The 21,912-nt window shown below is 32.4% G+C and overlaps 2 protein-coding genes across 3 annotated transcripts; both read right to left on the reverse strand.

The window, feature by feature from the left end:
* Window positions 1-8,463: 8,463 nt before the first annotated feature.
* Window positions 8,464-13,539, reverse strand: LOC148615338 (toll-like receptor 1). Its single transcript, XM_088590231.1, has one exon. The coding sequence runs from the start codon at window positions 13,385-13,387 to the stop codon at window positions 10,964-10,966; it is 2,424 nt and encodes an 807-aa protein (XP_088446357.1). The 5' UTR covers window positions 13,388-13,539; the 3' UTR covers window positions 8,464-10,963.
* A 1,868-nt stretch (window positions 13,540-15,407) lies between these two features.
* On the reverse strand, window positions 15,408-21,711 carry LOC148615339 (kyphoscoliosis peptidase-like). 2 transcript variants are annotated; one of them, XM_088590234.1, is made up of 6 exons: window positions 21,615-21,711; window positions 20,538-20,613; window positions 18,273-18,603; window positions 17,875-17,987; window positions 17,355-17,453; window positions 15,408-16,821 (listed from the first exon to the last, which is right to left on the reverse strand). In XM_088590234.1, exons 3-6 carry the CDS (start codon window positions 18,540-18,542, stop codon window positions 15,549-15,551), a joined length of 1,755 nt encoding a protein of 584 aa, XP_088446360.1. In that variant the 5' UTR covers window positions 18,543-18,603; window positions 20,538-20,613; window positions 21,615-21,711; the 3' UTR covers window positions 15,408-15,548. The 2 variants fall into 2 exon arrangements, with proteins under 2 accessions (XP_088446360.1, XP_088446358.1); XM_088590232.1 differs by lacking the exon at window positions 21,615-21,711 and adding an exon at window positions 21,101-21,192.
* Window positions 21,712-21,912: the final 201 nt, after the last annotated feature.

Here is a 21,912-nt window from a genome sequence, read left to right on the forward strand (position 1 = left end):
AGTGAGTAAATCCGGTTTGTAAACATCAGCTAGTCTCAGGTTAATATATCCAATTTAATCTCTCATTCATTATTCAGTTTTAAGAGGAAGGTAGTATTCATTGTGATTGAAATGTTTTGCACAATTGTGATAACACCGTATGCCAGTAAATTGCGGTAAATGACGGTGAAAAAAATGAATCTGAAAAGGGAATGTGCGGTTAATAATGTTAATGTTAATGAGGAAAATACTGTAAAGCTTTTGAATTGAGAAAGGAGTAATGCAGTTAGTGTTCCATCCTATTTACTTTAAGTACCAGTCCATATAAAATTCAGAAACTGACATTAATGTGATTCATGGTGAAGAAAACCCAACCGAACAAGCAATGTTTTTTTCCGTTCTTATATATATGCTGTCTTGCTGAACAGTTGTCATTTCCATATTCAGATCTGTACTTTTGAAAAAAAATCATACATTCATCTCCCAATAAAATCAATAAAATCGAACCAAATCGAGAACGATAACTCTTATAAATTGCTAATTTCATGTAAAATCTGTAACTTTTTTTCTCAAAAGCGCAACACACAAATCTATGACTGGTTATGTGGTATGATTCTAAATAAGAAATATAAGTGAATTCGGTGGGTTTTTGACATGCATGAATCATCTTCTATCTGATCATTATAAGATACCTCATAAAGCATATTACTTGTAATAAGATGTTGATTACAAAACAAGAAAATAGAAACTACAACAAAGAACAATATGAAGCTCTTGATAGAAGTCCGTCATAGACAGTCAACGATAGCTGGGGCGTTATTTTCATTTGTGCTGCTTTTCCATATTTAATCTGTTTTCATGTTCAAGAAGACTTACTTTTGAAGCTTTAAGATTTAAAACTGACAGGTACGAAAATAAAAAAAAAACTCTTGATATTTTACAAACAGCTAACCATTTTTGTTCAAAAGGCTAGTGTACATGTAAAAGTCAGGTAAATCATATGAGATGAGTGGCACAGGGTAAATTTTATACCACTGATTTTTCTCTTCCAATATAATGTATATATCCTATGTATGTAAAAAACGAATGGAGTTTGTTTTTAATCGACAATGGTTGGCTCAGATAATGATTGAAAAGTTCCCTAACAAAGCAACAAAATTTAGCTTAAATTAGTGTGTTATCTTCCTTTCTTCAATGAATTTCCATACGTTATGTGTAATTTATTTCTCTTTAATCGTTGAAGTTTAAAAAACATTCAACCGTGAAAATTGATGCCTATATTGTGATATGAAATTACTGGCTTTTGGTACTGAAAATGGTCTAAGAACTGATATATTAGGAAAATATTTCAGATATACTGAGGCCAGCTAGTATAACTGTTTAAAACGGTTATCTGCATCAGCATCAAACATACCATAAAGTGAAATAAAGTGTAATGATTAATCAATATTTTTTACCCAAGCAGAACCGTCACCAGATCCTTACATTGTTACACAATGACCCGTTTGCTGGGCATTATTTAACCGTAACATGGCTAGATTCGCCACTTTTGTATTGGAAAATATATTACACTTTAGATAGGGTACAAATTTCATTGAATTCAAATAGAGAGACCATACAAATAACCGTAAGAACTGGAGGATTAATATTTATAAAAAAGAGTGTTTCATTTAGTATTTTGTGTCAAGTCCAGAGCATCTAAAGAATATACATAGCCTGTAACTATATTCTCGTAGTGACTTATATTTTAACTATAATTGCAGAGGTTTATGATGTATTTGAAACTGAGGCTGATATATCAAGGTTCCCAGGTTATAATTCAATGCAAGATGCCCTGCATACATTAGCGCAAGACATCTTACAATATTTATAAATCGACTAAATACACCTAGCTTCTATCGACGACAAACACCTTTCATTAAGGAACAATACCTTAAGAACTTAATCAAGTATTTAATGTATTTTATTACATACTGAATCCAACATATCGTCAGTGTACTTTAACTGCCAATAAATATTAAGGAACTTTCTGTCAAATTGTTTGGTCTCCATTGATTTACCTGTCCCAACTTATTGTTTTGTAGTTCATATACTTCTTCACCATATTTTGAAATAATGCAGTTTATATTTAACATATTTGTCCAGAGCGGTGGACGCGTTTTTCAACAAACGGTCTCAGTATATCATAATATTCTATCTAATCCACAGTTATAGTCCATTTTCATCCAAAAACCAAGAACCATTGTATGTAACGAAAAATAAAAATTGATACTTTAAATCTTTTTTTTTTTTATAATTAATATTTTTTATTGGAAACTGTACATTTGTTAGTAGAAAAACATCAAATACGGGTACCTTCTCCCGGCCTCGTTAACTATTAGTATCGCAACAAACAAACAAATGGTTAGTACGTGTTAGTAAATAATACCAAAATTGTATATATACATGTTTTATGACTTCAGTTGCATGGGACAAGGACCAACAAATACACAGAATTCTTTTTATATAAAAAAGTAAGGAAAGTAGAGAGAAAACAGGAAGTATTGAAGGTAGAGAAAACAAAAACAAATTAAAGAAATAAATAAGTAAATAAACATATAAAGCGAGGAATTGATAATGGATATAATCTCTAAGGGCATATTGACAAAGACAGTTTAGATAAGAAAGCATGGATCGCATAAATTATAAACAAGCATACCAGGAAAACCTACTATAGGTATATATTATATAGACGGTCGGGAAGAATATATAATGAAACTGTCTCAGATAGACATACAATGACTGAATGTACAATAAAAAAACGCTGATCTTATAAGTATAGTTTAGGGTACATTTGTTTTTAGACTGTATCAATGGAACAGTTTCTGGCAATTCATCTTGTTCTACAGGAACATAGAAGTTGAGACAACCTTAATTCATTATTTTTTTTTGATTTCACAAACTTTGGAACCAGGGGCCCCAGCAGGCAGTGGCAGCTTCCAATGATTCATTTTTAAATGTAATAAGTTTTTCTATATTAAGATTTTCTTTCATAAAGTTTTTTTAAAGCATTTATATTTAGTCGTGAATTTTCCATTTTTGATTTATATATGTAATATTTGGCAAATAAAATTGATATTTCTCACTTTATTTCTAGTGGTATTTTCAATTATCCCCAACAATACTATTTCCATGATTAATGGAAGTTCAATCTCTAAAATTTCCAAGATCCATGCATTCATAGCCTCCCCGAGCTCAAAACTGTAAGGACATGACCAAAACAGATGTTCAATAGTTTCAAGTAATTCATGGCAAAAGGTGCAGGTATTTTGGGGTATTAGATTCATTTTATTCAGAAGATCGTTTGTTCCTAAGATTCTATGTAAAATTCTTTTTTGAAACCAATGTAGCTTTGTACTTTTTGTAACTTTAAGGGGAAGCTTGTAGTATTTTTGCCATTGTATATTATTTTTATTCATAACTTGCCATTTTTCTTCTGATTTTATTTTATTTTCATTGGATTGCAGAATATTATACATATCTTTTGAACTTTTTTTCGATTTTGTAAAAATCTTAAGAGTCCTTGGTATACCTGGTCCATTGATTCTAACAAAATTGGTATCAAAATCATATTTATTCCTAAATGATGTAATAACTGTTGTTAGTCCATGATACTGTGTGAAATTTATATTATATTATATCTAATTTGGAATTCTTGTATATCCATAAAGTTTCCATTCTCATTTAGTATATCATGCATAAGCCATACACCTTTTACATACTTTAAATCTTAATTAATGCAATACTTTTTTAAGAGGTTGTCCATGCAAAAACCAGGCAGTGGGGGCACATGACAAAATTTGTTTTTTAAAAAAATCATTCAATTAATATCGCAAAGACATCATTTATCAGAGTTGAATGTCAGGCTTTGATCAACTTCAATAATAAAAGAGAAATAAATTTCATAGAAAGCATAACAAACTTTATACTTTTTGACATACATATTATTTATACATTACATTGGAAAAAATTTGGATAAAGTACCCTGTTCCACCCAACTCATATTTTTACATGGGCAGCCTCTTAAAAAAATAAAATTGGTTAGCTGTTTGTAAAATATCAAACCCTTTTTTTTATTTTCACTCTTATAGTACTTGTCAGTTTTAATTTTTATAATTTTAAGAGTAAGCCTTCTGCATATGTAAACAGATCCAATGTGGAAAACAATACCATTGAAAACGAATCGAAAAAATGAAAATTCTTGCTGATTATTTTTTTCAGTTATTGTTATTTTCTCCGTTTTACACAACCAATTAATTAAGGGTTGTCATGAAATGTGTGTGTTTTTTTGTAGATATATTTGCCCCATATCATTTCCATTAACTAACCATATTTGGACTCGGTGCTGATGTCGCCTAATACAGATATCGTCGACTGTCTACGGACTTCAGTCAAGAGCGTCATATTTCATGTTATTGCTCTGTAAACAACATCTAATAACATGTAATATAATTTATTAAATGGAAACAGAGTGGAACACTACCATCAACGCACACTCTCTCAATTAAAAATATTTACAGTACTTTTTTTGCAATCAATGCGGTATGGTGCATTACCATTATTAACGAAGTTCAATTACAAAACATATCTTTTGTTTGTTTGTTTTGTTTTTTTGATGTTTTACTGAAGAATAAATCCAACAGTAAGTGACAAAGCCTACTTTTATTTGTCAATTTTGGATGGTAACTTTTCACATAACGATAGTTTTACGTTTCCGAAAATTTCCAGATAAAAATTAGTCTAAATTTTGTCTCCTTTCCTTTCGATAACAGACGTATAAAGGATAAGGTACGATAAGAGCCATATTTTGGTCCCTATTTTTAAAAATAAATAACTTTGAAGCAAATAAAACAAAAGCTGATATGCATTGTTCAATGGATGATTATGATTTTTAAATTTAGCCATTTTATAAATTCTCAGTTTTATGGAAGTGCAAACCTGCCATATAACTACAAAATTGTGTATTTTTCATTGCATATTTTGTGTTTTTTCAAAGTTCTCCGCCAATCTGACCAAGGGAAATTTTAACTGATTTGGACATTTAACATTTAGGAATCATAAACAACACTTTTGTGTAAAGTTGGCGGAGACACTCAAAAATAGAAATAAATGTTTATAAAAAAGTTACCAATCTTTGCTTATTTGAAGGCAAATTTACAGATTTCTCAAATTTTGACATCACATTTTCAATCGTTGAAACATGATATGCTTATAACTATGTTTGAACATACTAAATCATCCATTTTACATTCTAATCAGCAAAAGAAATATACCCTAACGAATGTCAAATTCAAGTCTTGTATGGGCAAATATGGGCCTTATTTAATTTATCGGTTGCACACACATCAATTTTTTCGTAAACTATTTGTGTTTGTGTTGACATCATATACCACATAATTTTGTGTTTGTATCCAGAGTAATGTTTTTTATAATTAGAAAGAAACAAATGGTGGCAAATCAGTTTAAGGTAAACAAAAAGCATCTTTTTGTGTCATAAACACACACACTGATTCTAACAAAAACAGTGTCTGAAGTTTGAATATCTGGTCGATTATGCTTTTGTGTATGTTTTAAGGATAGATGTTCGAACGTTAACAACTTTGCGCCTCTTTTGATCGATGTGTTTTATATTCTTATGGAGCTTGGTTCCTACATGGCTACTAAAGTGAAAAGAGAAGAGGCTGCTCTAGTCCTACCATATTAGTTTCCATTATATGGATGGTGTATTACGTCCCAATAATCCTGTCATACACTACTTGCCTTATTACCCGACCCTACCCACCTCTACCTATGTCCAATGACAATCAAATTTCGTTGGCCCTATTTTCCTTGTGTTACATCCCAATTTTCATTTCATCATTTAATTTGATCATCTATATCATGTTCATCTACCATGATGATATAGCTGAAATGGTGCTGCTTAAGTATTAAACACTAATCAAACCATCAATCAATCAATCAATCAATCAATCAAATTATTTGATTCATTAAAATGATTTGATACACCTTCGTTTTACTCGACGGGTGCTACTAGCGGCACATTTATCATTACCGTTTTGGTCATGTCTTCGATGCTTCGGTATTTATTGCCTCTTTGATAAGCAAGGAATATCAGGGAATGTGCTTTTCGTACCACGCAATACTAGTATACTTAAAATCATCGGAGTATTTAATTAAGTTGCAAGTGAAATTTGTAAAATAAAATGTCTTATATTAGTTGTACTGCCTAACCGTGCTTGTAATTCTCTGTGTGTGTATGTGGTGTGTGTTTGTTTTAATTTCCGTCTTCTGTCTAGCCCTACCATATTTTGCTCTTTCAATTTCATACGTCGTAAAGGCGTCTTGCTTATTAATCTTGGCGATAATATAAATACAATATGTCGACTCGCGCCTATACACTCGGCTATTTGATCAACCAAGAATGTTCCACCACGAATGTCACAATCATTTACACATAATTTCAAACCCCATTTAATCTCTGTTTCGTAAACTAGAAAATTCCTGACGCAATTTTGCTATCCCCAGCTTAAGAAACAAAAGCGTCGTATCCAGTTTTGTTTCTAAAACTTATTCCTTTTATCTTTTAGTGTTAACTTTTTTACGTTTTGTCAGATATTTTATATTTCAATTCTTCTCTTGTTATTATGGTTGTGAAAGATGTCTCTTCAGAATCCTGTGATTGTGTACTCACGGATGAAAACTAATCACGTCCGTGCATCGGTTTGGCTTAATAGCTAATCTGATCCGGAAGGAAGAATATCGTTTAGCTAAATCCTTTAATCTCAGTTTCCGCTTTATAGATGACGTATTATCTTTAAACAATCCAAATTTTGGGGATTTGATACATCGCATCTACCCCAAAGACCTAGAGATAAAGGGTACCACAGACACTGTGAAGTCAGCCTCGTATCTTGACCTACACTTTGAAATCGATGGTAAAGGAAAACTATTGACCAAACTTTACGACAAACGTAATGACTTTCATTCAAAATTGTCAACTTTCGTTTCATCTGTGGCCTGCCTTATGCCAGAGTTTGCCGAGACTACACATGCTTTTTGTATCACGCTAGAATTCTAACAAATAGGCTTCTGGAGCATGGTTCTGGAGCGTCTACCCCGGACTTGACTTTTTATGAGTAATTCGGCGGGTGTTTCTAAAAAAGTAGAGGACGCTTACCTTGTGGGCATACCGTGAACGTAGGTATGTTATTAGACAAAAGAGCTGCGGTCAACCTGTGTAATAAAAACGAGTCACCTTTGTATTACACTCATCTTTCTACAAAAAAAACAACAAAATAATATGTTGAATAATAGGGAAATATTACTTTGATTTTTTTTATTTACCTGATTTACCATCAGTGAAAAACTCGATATTACGTAATACTGGTAAATATTATCTCTCTTCAAATAAAAAAAAACAAAGAAAGTTATGTCTCATTTAATAAATGTTCTAAAAACATTCGCAAATTGTAATCTTAAGCTCCTAATGTTGAATAATATGAAAGAAATTTCCTCATTTACGTGATAGTATCGAGGAAACTGTTGGTAACCGATAAAATATCTACCCGATGTTCAGTAAAATGACTTCCTTATAAATCAAATTTATGGGGGTTAATTCCTGGTGTTTGCCGAAAAATTTATGAAGTCCCACATACACGTTTTGTATTGTGCTTTTTTTTTAAAACAAGCTTTAAGTAGAGTATGGTCACCGCAAGATATAAAAGTTAATTTCTATTCTTACCCAAGCGTGAGTTCATCTCAGCAATGAAAGTTCGCCAGAGCTTTGTCTTAATTTTGTTGTGGAATATGACAAAATATTTCTGTATATGACTAAACGACCAGGCAGACGTTATTAGAAAACGATACGTCGCTTATCCTGTCGGTACACGTGGATTTGTTATTTATTTTTTTTTTAGTTTTTGATATTTCTTTTTGCCGAAACTACAAAGACTTTTTTGTACCGCGCTAGAATTCTAACAAATAGGCTTCTGAAGCAGGGTTATGTTGCTACAAGATTGTAGTCATCACAACAGAAGTTTTACGGTCGTCACCATGAACTCGTGGATCGTTACGGTGTATCCATCTGCGCCATGAAAACTGAAAACTGATTTGTTCAACGTGTCAAAGTTTTCCTTTCTTCTTTCGTCTACCCCGGACTTGACTTTTTATGAGCAACTCATCGGGTGTTTCAAGAAAAGCAGAGGACGCTTAGTCCCTGGATTACATTCTTTTTTATTACCTCTATAACCTTGGTTCCCTTGATTACTCTATCAAATCATTGGTGTTACATGTAAGAACACGTACAACATTAATCTATAACGAATCTCATTGTGTATTTATCAAGTTACTGTGAAAAAAATAAACATTATGAAGGTATGTTTAACTGATCTTACTCTTTTACTTTTCATTGAAAGTAATCATTCTGCAATCATTCTGATTCCATGATATTGAACTTTCCGGTGAGTTCTAAATGAAATCGCACCTAGTGAAACTGTAGTTAACACAATTTTTATTAATTTCGTCTCTTTATTCGCCTATGAAAAATTCATATAAGCCTAAAACTATTCCTTGCTTCTTTGTATTCCCTGGCATCTTTACTGTACCAATCAATGTAAAAGATCTTTCATTTACTTCCTGTCTCTACCAGTAAACTTTTGATTTTAGACAAGTTGATTCAATATATATGTTAGAGCTTGTCGGTATGTCCTTTGAAAAAGGCTTGACAGTTAGTGTATTTTGCTGAGAGATGGATTTAAATTGTATATGAGAATTGAATGCCCGTTTGTTTTTCTACCAATAAATTGGAGTCAGTAATATTCCTTTCTTGGATTCCACGCTCGTCATTTATCTCGTCAAACATTTCGATCATAGTTCAATCATTCTCCATTCTACGATACAATAAGACATTAACTCTAGTTTTGATATTGTATGTATACTCTCCATCAATGCATGTGTCAAAGGGTTCCATATCTTGAATCTTTTAAAATTTTGAATTTGGTACTAAGTATGAAATTACTGATTTATAATCAACTATATAGTCAACAAATTTAAAAATACTGGATACGAAAATGTACACGGCCAATTAGAGTGTATATTTTTATTGGCACAGGTCATAGGAGAACGATAAACTCTGAATTGTATTTCTGTATCATTATCACGCACTGGACATGACATTTTCTATCAATACTTAGGGAAGTAAATGGCATTTCTTTTAATAGTATTTTTATGGACACATTTGAGATTGTACATATATTTTTATCAACCTATAGTCCTGAGACAGAATTAAATTGGACATTGTATGCAATGAATTAGTATTAACTCCAAGGTGCACTGCTAGAGTAAGTAATCGTTGCTTCTAGAAACATCCGCCGAGTTGATCCTTAAATGTCTTGTCCAGGGTCTACGAAAGATGACAGGAAAAATTTTGACTCGGTGAACAAATCGGTTCTCATGGTGCAGAAGACTAATTAGTAACAATCTGCTAGTTCATGGTGACGCCCTAAAAACTTTTGAAGTGATGACTTTCGGCATACTAACCCTGTTATGCATCTTTAACATTTTACTACATTTGTAAAATGCTTTATTGGAATTAAGTAGAGAAAAAAATAACCCTTCGTGAAAAAAAAACCATACTGGCTTTATAGGAAGTATTCTTAACCTGACGTTGTTTACATTCCTGGTCGACAATTTTATCGAATTTAGAGGACAAGGTTTTAGATACAAGACAAATACCTTTCTGTCAATCTGGCTTTATGTTTGAATGAATCGGTGGTTTTCAAAGGCTACTAAAGGAAAAAGAGATGCGACTGCCGTATTCTTCCCATTTCAGTTTTCTTCATATAGATGATGAATTACCTCTGAAATGGGCATGTAAGTCGGGAAATCTATTTAAAGCATTCAAAACCAAGGACAGATTTGTATTTAGTTGGGCACTTCCTGGTACGTCAATATGATGGATAGTTAAACGAACGATTTTTGTCATTTTGTGTTATTACCACACTTATCATAGTGTATAAATAGTTAAGAATCATAATTGTGTCATCTTATTTACGTATAAGAGGGTTGTACTATAAGACTGCAGATTTCACTTCCTATGATTTTGAATGGTGGTTAGACCCGATAGTCGTGACGTCATGGATTCCCAGCACTTGATCTACCAAAACGGTTTTAAAATCTAACTCCTGATACACCTCTAATATAATTTTAAACTTTAAATAGATGGGACAGGATGTATCATCAATTTAGCATTGTTATTGTTCGTCAAACAACTAATGGACTGGACACAAGTTTTCCCATGGAATACTCTTTCAACACATGCATACAATGAACAAATTACAATTAAGCAATAACAGTTTTGATTTTTTTATATACACATGTACTTTTTTATCAATACTAAAATGTTAATAACCGAAAAGCAAGAATTCAAAAGTAACGGGAACTTGAAAATTTCAGATTATTTTTTAAAATATCTTTTTTATAATACAAATCTGTTTCATTGTAAGGAAATGTGTCAGGATTTTAGGGTCAAATCCATATGCACATGTAACATTTTGAATGTGATTGGCATGATAGAAATCATTTTATGATATGCTACATTTGTTTCGTAATATTCCGTGCAAAATATTAAGAGATCTAACATCATAAAAAATATTTAGATGGCTCTTTCAAGAAAAATATTTTATCGTGACCTTTTTACCTTAACATAGATAATGATGAGATTTGGCGTTTGCCTATTCCGAGAGAGTTCCACAGGCACATACATAAGAAAAAAAAGAGTGCTGAAAGATTGATAGACGAGAGATTGGAAGGAATATACATGTATATACTATTACTATTTCAAAAATTCAGACTTCATTAACATGAAACTATTCAAACAAGCCAAAGACAGACGATTCCTTACTTATTTCTTCAACTTTCTGTTATCATCATTTGGAATTGACACGGTTTAGCGATTCAACACTAGTCTCAATTTCAATTTACTCCAGGCAATATCAGAAAATGATTGAGAATCTATGAATTCAACCACACAAACGTCTGGCCAAACCGATGAAAACTCACTCATCATTTCATTTGCAGGAACATCAAGATTAACAACTGTTATCTGTGTATGATTGTTCGCTCTTTCATATTTTGCTCTATCAATTTCATATGACGAAAATGCTTTGCTTATTAACCCTGGTGTTAATATAAATACAACATGTCGACTGCTGCCTATACATTCGGCTATTTGATCAACCAATGACGTCCCACCAAGAATGTCACGTTCATTTATACATAATTTCAAACCCCATTTGATCTCTGCTTTATAAACTAGAAAATTCTTCACCCATTTCTCGCTATCCCCAGCATAGGAAACAAACACATCGTACTTGAAGTTCAAGTTCATTTTTGTTTCCAAAACCACCTGAAATTTTCTGTAACAATAGTAAGCGATTCTCCAGCGAAAGTTAAAAACTATAGCAACAATGAGAGTGATTACCGAAAACCCGACAACAAGACCTGCTCCAACTTGAATCCACACTTTGGCATCACAATTTACGAACAGCTGGTGATAATTGAGGTATGTTGTATTAATGTCCTGCAAATAATCATTTGATAACAAACATTGAAGGTTCTTGTCCCGAACGGATCTTGTTTTAATTGTCCATTTTATAAAACTTCTGTGATTACAATCACAGTTAAAGAGATTTCCTCTTAACATTATTTGTATTGAGTTCATTGGTGTCAGTTCGTCGAACCATTGCATAAAGAATTCAGGTAAAGAAACGATATTGTTATACTCCAAATTCAGTTTTTGTAGACCACGTAATTTCATTACAGCAGTTGGAACTTCGTGAAATAAATTATATGACAAATCCAGAAAAGAAATCTTAGAATATGATCCAAACACGTCTACTGGCAATGACACTATCGTATTATGTGATATATCTAAAGTCTCCACACTGGATAAAGCCAACATCTGAAGTTCATTCATCAAAGTTGGTCCTATTCCGGACAAGTTTAATGTCTTAATTTTATTACCACCACTTATGATAACACTTTGGAAATCTTGAAAGTCACTATAAGACAGATCCAAGACTTCAAGAGAGGGCGCGCTTGTAATATTGATGCTGTTACCACAACCATCTATGTAAAAATTAGATAAACGGGCTATCATGAGTTTGACCGGAAACTGTACTTCGAATTTTCTAGATTGGTGATCACATGTTTCATATGAAAGATGATTATCAACAGCACCGTTTGGAATTTTGAGCAAAGTCTCGTGATGTGAACGAAACGGATCAAATGACAGATCAAATACTAAAAGATTAACAGCTTTTACTTTCAGGGTTTGTATTTCAACTTCCTTTCTTAGCGTTTCGAAAGATATGCGATTCGCAGAAAGAACCAAGTACTCAAAACATTCAGGGTGGTCGTAGGTTAGTAAGGAGCCTTTTCTAAAATCAATTATTCCGTTATCTGCGAGGTTTAATGTTTTGACACATATTGTACGCAGATATTTCATTTCTTTTCTTGTTATAATAGTTGTGAATGATATCTCTTCAGAATCATGTGATCTTCTACTTACGTGCTGAAAATTAATCACGTCCATGTTTCCGTTAGAAAAAGGAGCAAGCAATAATAGAGCCCGTGTTATATGAATGGCAGAGTTTGCAAAGTTTATCACTTTAAGAGCTGTAAACGGCCTAAGAAACCCATATTCAATAGATGTAATATGAAAGCAACTGTTCATATGAAGTTCTTTCACGCTCTCAGGGAAGTTCTGTAGAGTTGAATTGGTCATGTTTACAATACGACAATGACTAAACATTAGTACTTTTAGTTTTGATAGTTTCTTAAATTGTTCTCCAAACACAGGATTCGCAACAATATCCATGTACAAATTAGACAAGTGTTTTGGCTCCGACAAAACGGAATCGGGATAAATGTATTTGCCCCTGAGACTGCTTAAATTCCAAAGCATATTGCGCTGAATTTCCAAAATTTTCAAATTCTGATTTTCTTTAAACATCCCAGGTTTTAGTTTTTCTGATATATTTTGTAGCTGATTATCAGAAATATCCAATCTTGTCAAATTTTTGAGATCTTGAAATGTTTCTACTGCTATTTTTTTTATTTCATTTTTTCGGAGTATTAATTCAGTTAGCTTTCTATATTTCACAAATGAATCCTTCTTCAACTCCGTTAGCTTATTCAGTGCTAAGTTCAGAGACGTTGTGTTCTCAGGTAGTCCATCCGGAACAGATGTCAGCCCAAGGTTGATACAGTCTGACGAAATTAATCCAGATTTTTGAATTATTTTGCATTTAAATTTCGAGGATATAACACACTGAAATAGATAAAACACAAATAAAAATAGTGATGTCATCTTTCCTTCAGAGATTCGATGTTATATTGTACACTTAGTTCTTAAAGATTATAAAATCTGGAGTTTAATACGTTAAATTGGATTTATACTACCTAATACCTGTATTATTTATCACGTACATTCTTTGTCAAACAAACAAAATCACTCAGTGTAGAATAATAGGAAAATATTGTTTTAAATTCATGGATTATGTGTTTTACCATTAAGGAAAAAGAGCCCTTTATATTATAACACTTATAATGAACATCAAAGTACCGAGAAATCAAAAATCGAAGTAATGTAATCTCTTTAAACAAATAGTGTCATGTTTTATTTGATGAGTGTCAATAGATATCTTTCTCATTTAAACAGGTCGAGACCACTAGAATTCTGTCGTGCATAGGAATGTCACTCCAGGAGCAAAACAATAAACTCCGTTCACATGTTATCAAGTGACCAATCGCTTCAATTTATATTGTCCACTACTACAACTGTTGTGACAGTTGCCCACGTGTAAATCATAAGAATATAACGAGAATAGGTATGGTGTATATGTCAAAGAGGCAATAACCCCACTGGTGTACATATTTCAGCCCAAGGCCACCCATTAGTCTTCAATGAACAGCGAGGGAACCCCCATACCACAGGGCAGGCTGCAGCTGGTCCGAAAGCATCATTATACACAGATACAGCGAAGGAGTTGCCCCTTTATACTCAAGGAACATAAAAATAAACTAAAGGTGGAAACGAAACAAGACATACAGAGGCCAGAAATATCGTAACTTTTGACAGGCGCAAAATGTCTTTAACATTTTCAGTTCATGGTTTAGCTCCGATTCCACTTTTTCGAATACATATTTCGTTATATGATATTCTATCGTTTCAGTGCTCAAATTAGAAGAATATGGAAATTAGATCTGGTCGTAAGGATTAAACTTTCAAGTAATTACCTGATAAACCATTTTCTACGGAGTCTTTTTAAAAATCCTGCAAATTCTGTAATATGCGATACACTTCAAAAAAGGTTACATATTTTTATTTTTTGTAATTAAGTTGTTTTATGGGTCTGTATAATGAAATGTATCATCAGTCATTCCAATTTATCTGTTCTTATGAGATAATTCACGTCGAAAATCCAATAGTTTCTATTGCATTTCAGTGTAACTTACAGAGCTATCTCCCTTAATTTTGAATTATTCTTCTGTACATTCTTCATATTTTATCTCTAAGAACAAGGACTATAAGAAAATGCACTTCTTAATATCTCTTAACTCTTTACATTTTAAACAAAATATCAAATATCAAAATATGAAGGCTTTCCAACAATGTATTACATTTGCATCATTCTGATCCCGATTGCTACTTAACTTTATGTACTAGCGGCAGTCGTTGCAATACCTTTTATATTCTACGTCAAAAAGAAGACAATGATGAAAGTAGTTAGGCGGAATATCAATTGAAAATGTACCTAAAAATCATATCAAACTTGTAATAAACATGCAATAATAACGTATTCAGGTTTCTCATTGACTTGATAGGTCATCCCCTGTATGTGTACAGGTATTCAATGTCCTTACATAATGGACTCGCAACCTGTTAAACTGTACACCACAACCTTTATGTAATATCAACACACTTAATCATTAATTGTATCGCATATCGTGGATAAAATTACTTCCTCATTTAATTAATTGTATAGAGGATCATAGTGGCATCCATCCTATGTACAGTAAAATTAGTTCCTTTTAATTCAATTAAATCAGGGTTCCTATTTGATACCAAGCTTACCGACTGTTTATGCTGAGATTTTTATTCTTACCCACAGAGTATCTCTACCACATGATTTCATCTTTGTTTTCTAAGATTACCCAGTGGTATGTCTATCTCAGCAGTAAAGATTATTCAGACCGGTTGGTTTTATTATTATTTGTTTTAGCCTTTAGCCAAGTCAATTAACTTGCTATTTAAATCTCACTACCTACTACAACGCAGATAGGCCGTCCTGCCACAATTTCTTCTTAGTGGATTTGCCATACATGACATAAGCGACCATGCAGATATCTACCCTATCAGCGCGCATGAAGATTTGTTTTGTTGGTTTGTTTATGTGTTGTTGTATTCTTGGGTCTTGGTTTTGGTTGTTTTGTTTTTGATGTATTTGTTTTAATGTCAATTTTTTTTATTATTTGCAAATTATAAATTCATATAACTCCCAAAATATTCCGTATTTCTTTGTATTCCCTGAAATCTTTAGTGTACCAATTTCTTCAGTGTAGATCACTATCTTCCATAGATCAGTCGAGTCTTCGTGAAAGATCTCACATTTACCACCTGTCTCTACCAGTAAACCTTTGATTTTTGGACAGGAAAATTCAATAACAATGTCAGATCTTATCGATATCTCCCTTGTTATGGGCTTGATTAACCGACAATTAAACACTTGAGTCTTAATGAAGGTTTTTGGATATGATATGATGTTCAGAGATGGTTGTAAATTGTATATAAGAACTGAAGGACCGGTGGTTTTTCTACCAATGAATTCGAGTCGGTAATAGCCCTTTCTACGGAGAAGTAATTTAACCCTCGTCATTTCATCAAAACTTTCGATTATTGTACAATCGTCCTGCATTCTATCATTGTGGTCATACAGTACGACTGTTACTCCTCTTGGTATCAACGTTTTGATATCAATTGTATATTCTCCATTACTGCATGTGTGAAAAGGTTTTATATCTAAAATCTGTTCAGAAATTGAAAAATATGCACCATAAAACTGTTGAAATTTGGGATACGGTTCGAAGTCAGAAATAACTGATTCACAATCAACTATATATTCAACCAATTTAGAACACGCAGTATGATAATGTATAGAACCATATATCTTCAGAATGTACCGGCCTATACGTACAGGACGGACATGAACGGTAAACTCTGACTTGTTTTCCTGTAGAATTATCACACAGTGGGAATGATTCTTTCTATCATCGCTGAGGAACGTAGATGAGATTTGTTTTAATTGTTTGTCGGTCGATATAATTGATAATGTACATGTTTTATTCACCTGTATTGTTGAGAAGGGATTATTTGGAAATCGTATATTATACTTCAGTGCTAATTCTGAGATGCTCACTCTTTGAGAGAAGTCCTTAATGGTAATTGGATGTTCCAACAGCTGCCATGTTTTACTGTCCTCGATGTCATTGTTGATGTACGGAAAATGGTTGTTTATGAATTTTTCTGGTGGTGTTAAAAAATAAAAGTCACTCAATCTTTGGATATTAACCCTGTCTTTTACGACAATATCCCTTCCCATCTTTGTGTCAATGAAATACCAGGATCCTTTGATATTTACCACATTCCATGACTGCTTCGGTATATTGTGGTACGTCATAACGTTACTGAAGTTATTCTCTTTTGTAAAACCTTTTAATATCTTGCAGGTGATATTTTTTGTCCTGAAAGAGTTTGTAGGTCAAGTAATGCAAACAAGAATTATCATAACAAAATATGATAGTACGTTTGAAAACAGTCGATGAATGGAATGATAAGGAGAGTAAGAAGACGGGATCATTTAGCATCATCATCTACCAATTTACGATATTTTTTTGGAATTTAGCCATTGATAAAAAATTCTCATCTGTTTTTCATTCAAATGGTATTAAAACACAAATTCTTTATTTTATAATTTCGTGTACTAATTACACATCAAAACATTCATTTCATTTTTACAATGTGTTTACCGAAAAAAAGTTCCGTTTTGTAGTATGTATAATCTGTAGTTTTTAATTAAAAAATGAATGTGCCATGTGTTCAGGCTAATATGAGAGGCGGACAATGGGTACCTTTATAATTTCTCCAGCCACTTCTCTAGTTTCTCTGGTCTTTCTCATCCTGCATTCCTTCTTCCTGTCAACCATCCCTCTGATTTGAAATCCAAGTAACTATAGATAACAGGTCATTTATAATTTTTTTATAATTAAATACTTACTGACAAAGAGAATAGAACAAACTAGCAAAGCCGTTAGATCCCGTTTCTTTACTTTTCAGCAGATCATCTGTACTTGATGCCTTTGCATCCTTGTTATAACTATAATAAACGTTAATTATTTTATTGTACAATATCTCAACCCAACTCATTTTTATAGCCTTCTTTGTACTTAGATATTGAATATTGATATACGCTAAAACAAAGAAAGAATGAATGGATACTGCACATATTCTGTATGCATTATTACTATTCTAACAATTGTTAAAGAATAGCTCTTTGCGTTTTTATACTTATTAAGGGTAAGAAATAAAAGTGAAATCGGATACCTCCTGTATGATTTTATAAAGATCTCAGACATGAAAGGTAAAAACAAAATAACTGAATAAATCTATACTGATTTTAGTATGTCATTATATAGTATTTAAAAACATCGGGTTATGAATTTCCCATTTACAATCACAATAACAATGAAGTAAAAGAAATAAAAGAAATAATAATTTGCTTATGCATACGATTTTACCTGATATTTTCACAAATCCATACATAAAATGCACGAATAACAAAACAATCGTCTTCAGCTGCTGATGCAAGGTGTGATGCAAGGTTTTCAACCGTTGTAATGAACTGAGATGTCTGTATTATAAAAATAAAATGATAGTTTTCATGCTTTCGTGTAAATAGGACGAGAATGAATTCTAGTACGTGATAAAATGGGATACTAACTTTTAGGCGGGTCTCTAACAAGAAATCGTCAATATTAGAATTGAACTATGTATTTGTTTCTTTTAACAGTTTTACTACTGTAACATATTAATGAAATAGAAAATGACTGATATGAAATTACATTCGAAAAGTCGATCTGATGATGTGATTTTGTATTTATACTATTGAATCTTGAAAAGTTTTGCTTGTAATTACCTGTCTTGCGTGTTTATCAATATCATCGAAATTGTATTCTTGACCTTGTATTGACTGACCGGCATCTGACAAAGTGCTTCGACTTTCTGATAAAGATACAACTTCTGGTGTTAATGATCCTTCCATTGATGTTGGTGTGGACATCGTTTCCTCGAAATGTTCTTCTGGTTCCGTTAGTTTTGGCATCTTATCGATTACTTCCTGGCTGTTATCTTCTGTTTGTATTTTCTCAACTTCAGGTGTTACTTCAGAGGAGGAACTGCAACCCATTTCCAATTTCCGTTATTTCTGTTTATTCTAACATTGGCATCAAGTATTCAAGTAACAGCAGCTGAAAGAGATTTAGAATTGTGGTCCACGTTTGAATATGAAAACAAATATAATTTTCCATTTAATTCAACATTCGTTCATATCTCAATGAACATATAATAATTCTACAGGTAGGATGACTAAGTTTTAACTTATCACTAGGCATGTTAAGATATATAGATTTATAGATGGTCCTTTAAATTTATTTATGCCTGCTTAAAGCTATAAAATTATATTTGATATTAGTGTGTATCCCGGATATATGAATTGATTTCTTTCTTTCATTGAATGTTGCCTAAAACAGTTATCAAGCTTGCTTGTGTAGCCAATCAATTCGCCAGATGCTAAATACTACAATCTATTCATCGTCAAGAAAGTAATCGTACGTGACGACTTTTCATTCAGAATTGTCAACTTTCCTTTCATCTGTGCCAAAATCCCTTCAGCTCCTGCGTATGGAGTGTTCATATCACAACTCATACGTTATGCCAGAGCTTGCCAAAACTACGCAGACTTTTTGTATCGCGCTAGAACTAAAACCTATGATTTGTCAACACTGTATACTTCTATTCCCCATACTCAGTTAAAATGCCGACTTAAAAACATTATACATCGTTGTTTTTCCAAAAAAGATGGTACACTTAGATACAAATATATAGTTCTTGGTAGAGATTCCTCATACTTTGTAAGAAATAATTCCAAATCATCTTCCAAATATACAGAGGAAGATGTTTACAAAATGCTGGAATTTTTAATCGACAATCGACAACATATTTGTCCAGTGTGGTGGACGTGTTTTTCAACAAACAGTCGGCATTCCAATGGGAACAAATTGTGCTCCTTTACTAGCTGACCTATTCATTCACTCTTATGAGGCTGACTTTATAGCTGATCTGATCAGAAAGAAAGAATATTGTTTGGGTAGATCCTTCAATCTCAGTTTCCGCTATATAGATGACGTGTTATCTTTAAACAATCCTAATTTCCGGGATTTGATACATCGCATCTACCCAAAGGAACTTGAGATAAAAGATACTACAGACACTGTGAAGTCAACCTCATATCTTGACCTACACTTAGAAATCGATGGTAAAGGAAAACTATTGACCAAACTTTACGACAAACGTGATGACTTTTCATTCAGAATTGTCAACTTTCTTTTCATCTGTGGCAACATCCCTTCGGCTCCTGCGTATGGAGTGTTCATATCACAACTCATACGTTATGCCAGAGCTTGCCGGGACTACGCAGACTTTTTGTATCGCGCTAGAACTCTAACAAATAGGCTTCTGGCACAGGGTTATGTTGCTACAAGATTGAAGTCATCACTACAGACGTTTTATGGTCGTCATCATGAACTCGTGGATCGTTATGGTGTATCCATCAGCACCATGAAAACTGATTTATTCAACGGGTCATAGTTTTCCTTTCCTCGTTTGTCTACCCCGGACAAAAATCGAAATCACTTGAACAGAAAGATAGCGTATAAGTAATTATGAGTTCTTCGTTACAAATAAATAATCATGCAGTCTTTTATTTAATTATTCATTATAACTTTTATTATTACTACCAAAATCATTAGTATTGATATATGCTTTATTTAATTAACGTTTCTAATGTGTGGTTTATAAAAATATGTAAACTGGTCCGAACCAGGTGATTTTGTATAACCTGTTTAAAAATTAGAAATATTCCTTATAGTTATAATTTAATTTCTAATTAAGGCAAATCAAAATATTAAGATTGCTTCGTTATCAAAATGTTATTTTGCTTCGGATTATTCGAATCGCGGAGTGCGGGCCGGTCGACATTAATGAAGTCACAGTACCAAAGTAAGTTATACAAAATGAATTACAAATGCTCTTAGAGAAAGCTTGTTACAAATCAAATTAAAATATTCAAACACAAACTGTGTTTCCATTTTACAAAACTTAATTTCGACGTATACTGTTTTACCTGAGATGCATGTACTTCAAGTGGTTTAAGGTCTTCAAAAGTAACATCTAGGTCATCGGCAATCATTTTCTTTTCCCTGAAAAGGGCCAAGTTCGCACAACGATCATGAAGATTTTGGATAAACTAATATGACTTAACCCACTGGCTTATCTCAAGTGAAATTTTATTCAAACAAGTAATAAGTTTAAAATTGTTTTGTCAAGATTCCAATATATATATAGCACCATCTTCGGTAGTCGAACAATTTCGTCAGACCACACAATGCTACGCCTTGTAGAAAAAAAATCATCCTGCTAATCCGAAAATAGTTTTGTGTTACTTGTGTAAAGTGGACCCATTAATAATGCATGAAATAACTTTTTTTTATCAAATCGCATGCAAATCGTCGATGAATAATTCTTTATTTAGAAGCTCTGAATTGATCTTTTCAGCAATCAAATTATTATTATTTTTTTAATTTGGAATACCTTTTTTGTTCACTGTGTTTAAAAAAACGAAAGGTAATTTGAGTGTTGTTGTGTTTGAAAAAGAACTTTATCATTAGGAGTAAATACTCAACTTACTTTAAGGTAAATGAGTTAAATCCGAAAATCAAATTCATCTGAATCTTGTACTTGTAAATTGGGGCACGTGTTAGCAACACGTACATATATATTATTTGTAACTGGAAAGTTTTATTATGTGCAATTCAGATAAAGATATTTTTAAGTTTTATTAGCCGTAATAAATTAAAAATGTAATTTGCATAAGTACTCTAGTTGGTTTATAACATTTTGTATAAATTAATTAAAACAATAAAACAAATAAACAATAAAATATTATGTGTAAACAGTTGTCTATTTCGTCGTAAGCTTTTATCATTTGTGGATTTAAGGTTAAGAGAAAGAACAATAAAAATAAGGAATAAGTTTTTTTCTTTTTTTTTTAAATTGTCTTTGATTGTATATTCTACTGAACAATTTAAAGAAATGTCTAAAAAGAATAATTGTTGATTCGTTGGTTATCGTTCCATACAATTTCAATAAATATTTGCCTTTTATAATTGGCCAAACAATAACTATATGTCTAAATACACACTCTAAACACCACCGCGCTACCATTGATAGAGGTTAAAGTATTTCCCTTCTTTGTTGCTAGAGGAAACAGATAAATACTTTCACTCTTCAATTCACGAGAGCATTCACTTGGTATCCTTATTTTCTCTTTAAATGTTATTACTTCCTGATTGAAATCTTGATAGATAAATATTTTTAACATATGTCATTTGATAGTTTAGTACTTTACATACTGACATAAGCCTAGGTAAGTATTTGCATATCCGTCACAAACAGTTAATCTTTTTTTAAGCACTTCATAACCATTACGATGAACTTTG

The sequence above is a fragment of the Perna viridis genome, chromosome 6 (genome assembly GCF_037379345.1).
Source record: "Perna viridis isolate PV_CMFRI_1.1 ecotype Kerala chromosome 6, ASM3737934v1, whole genome shotgun sequence".
NCBI lineage: Eukaryota > Metazoa > Mollusca > Bivalvia > Mytilida > Mytilidae > Perna > Perna viridis.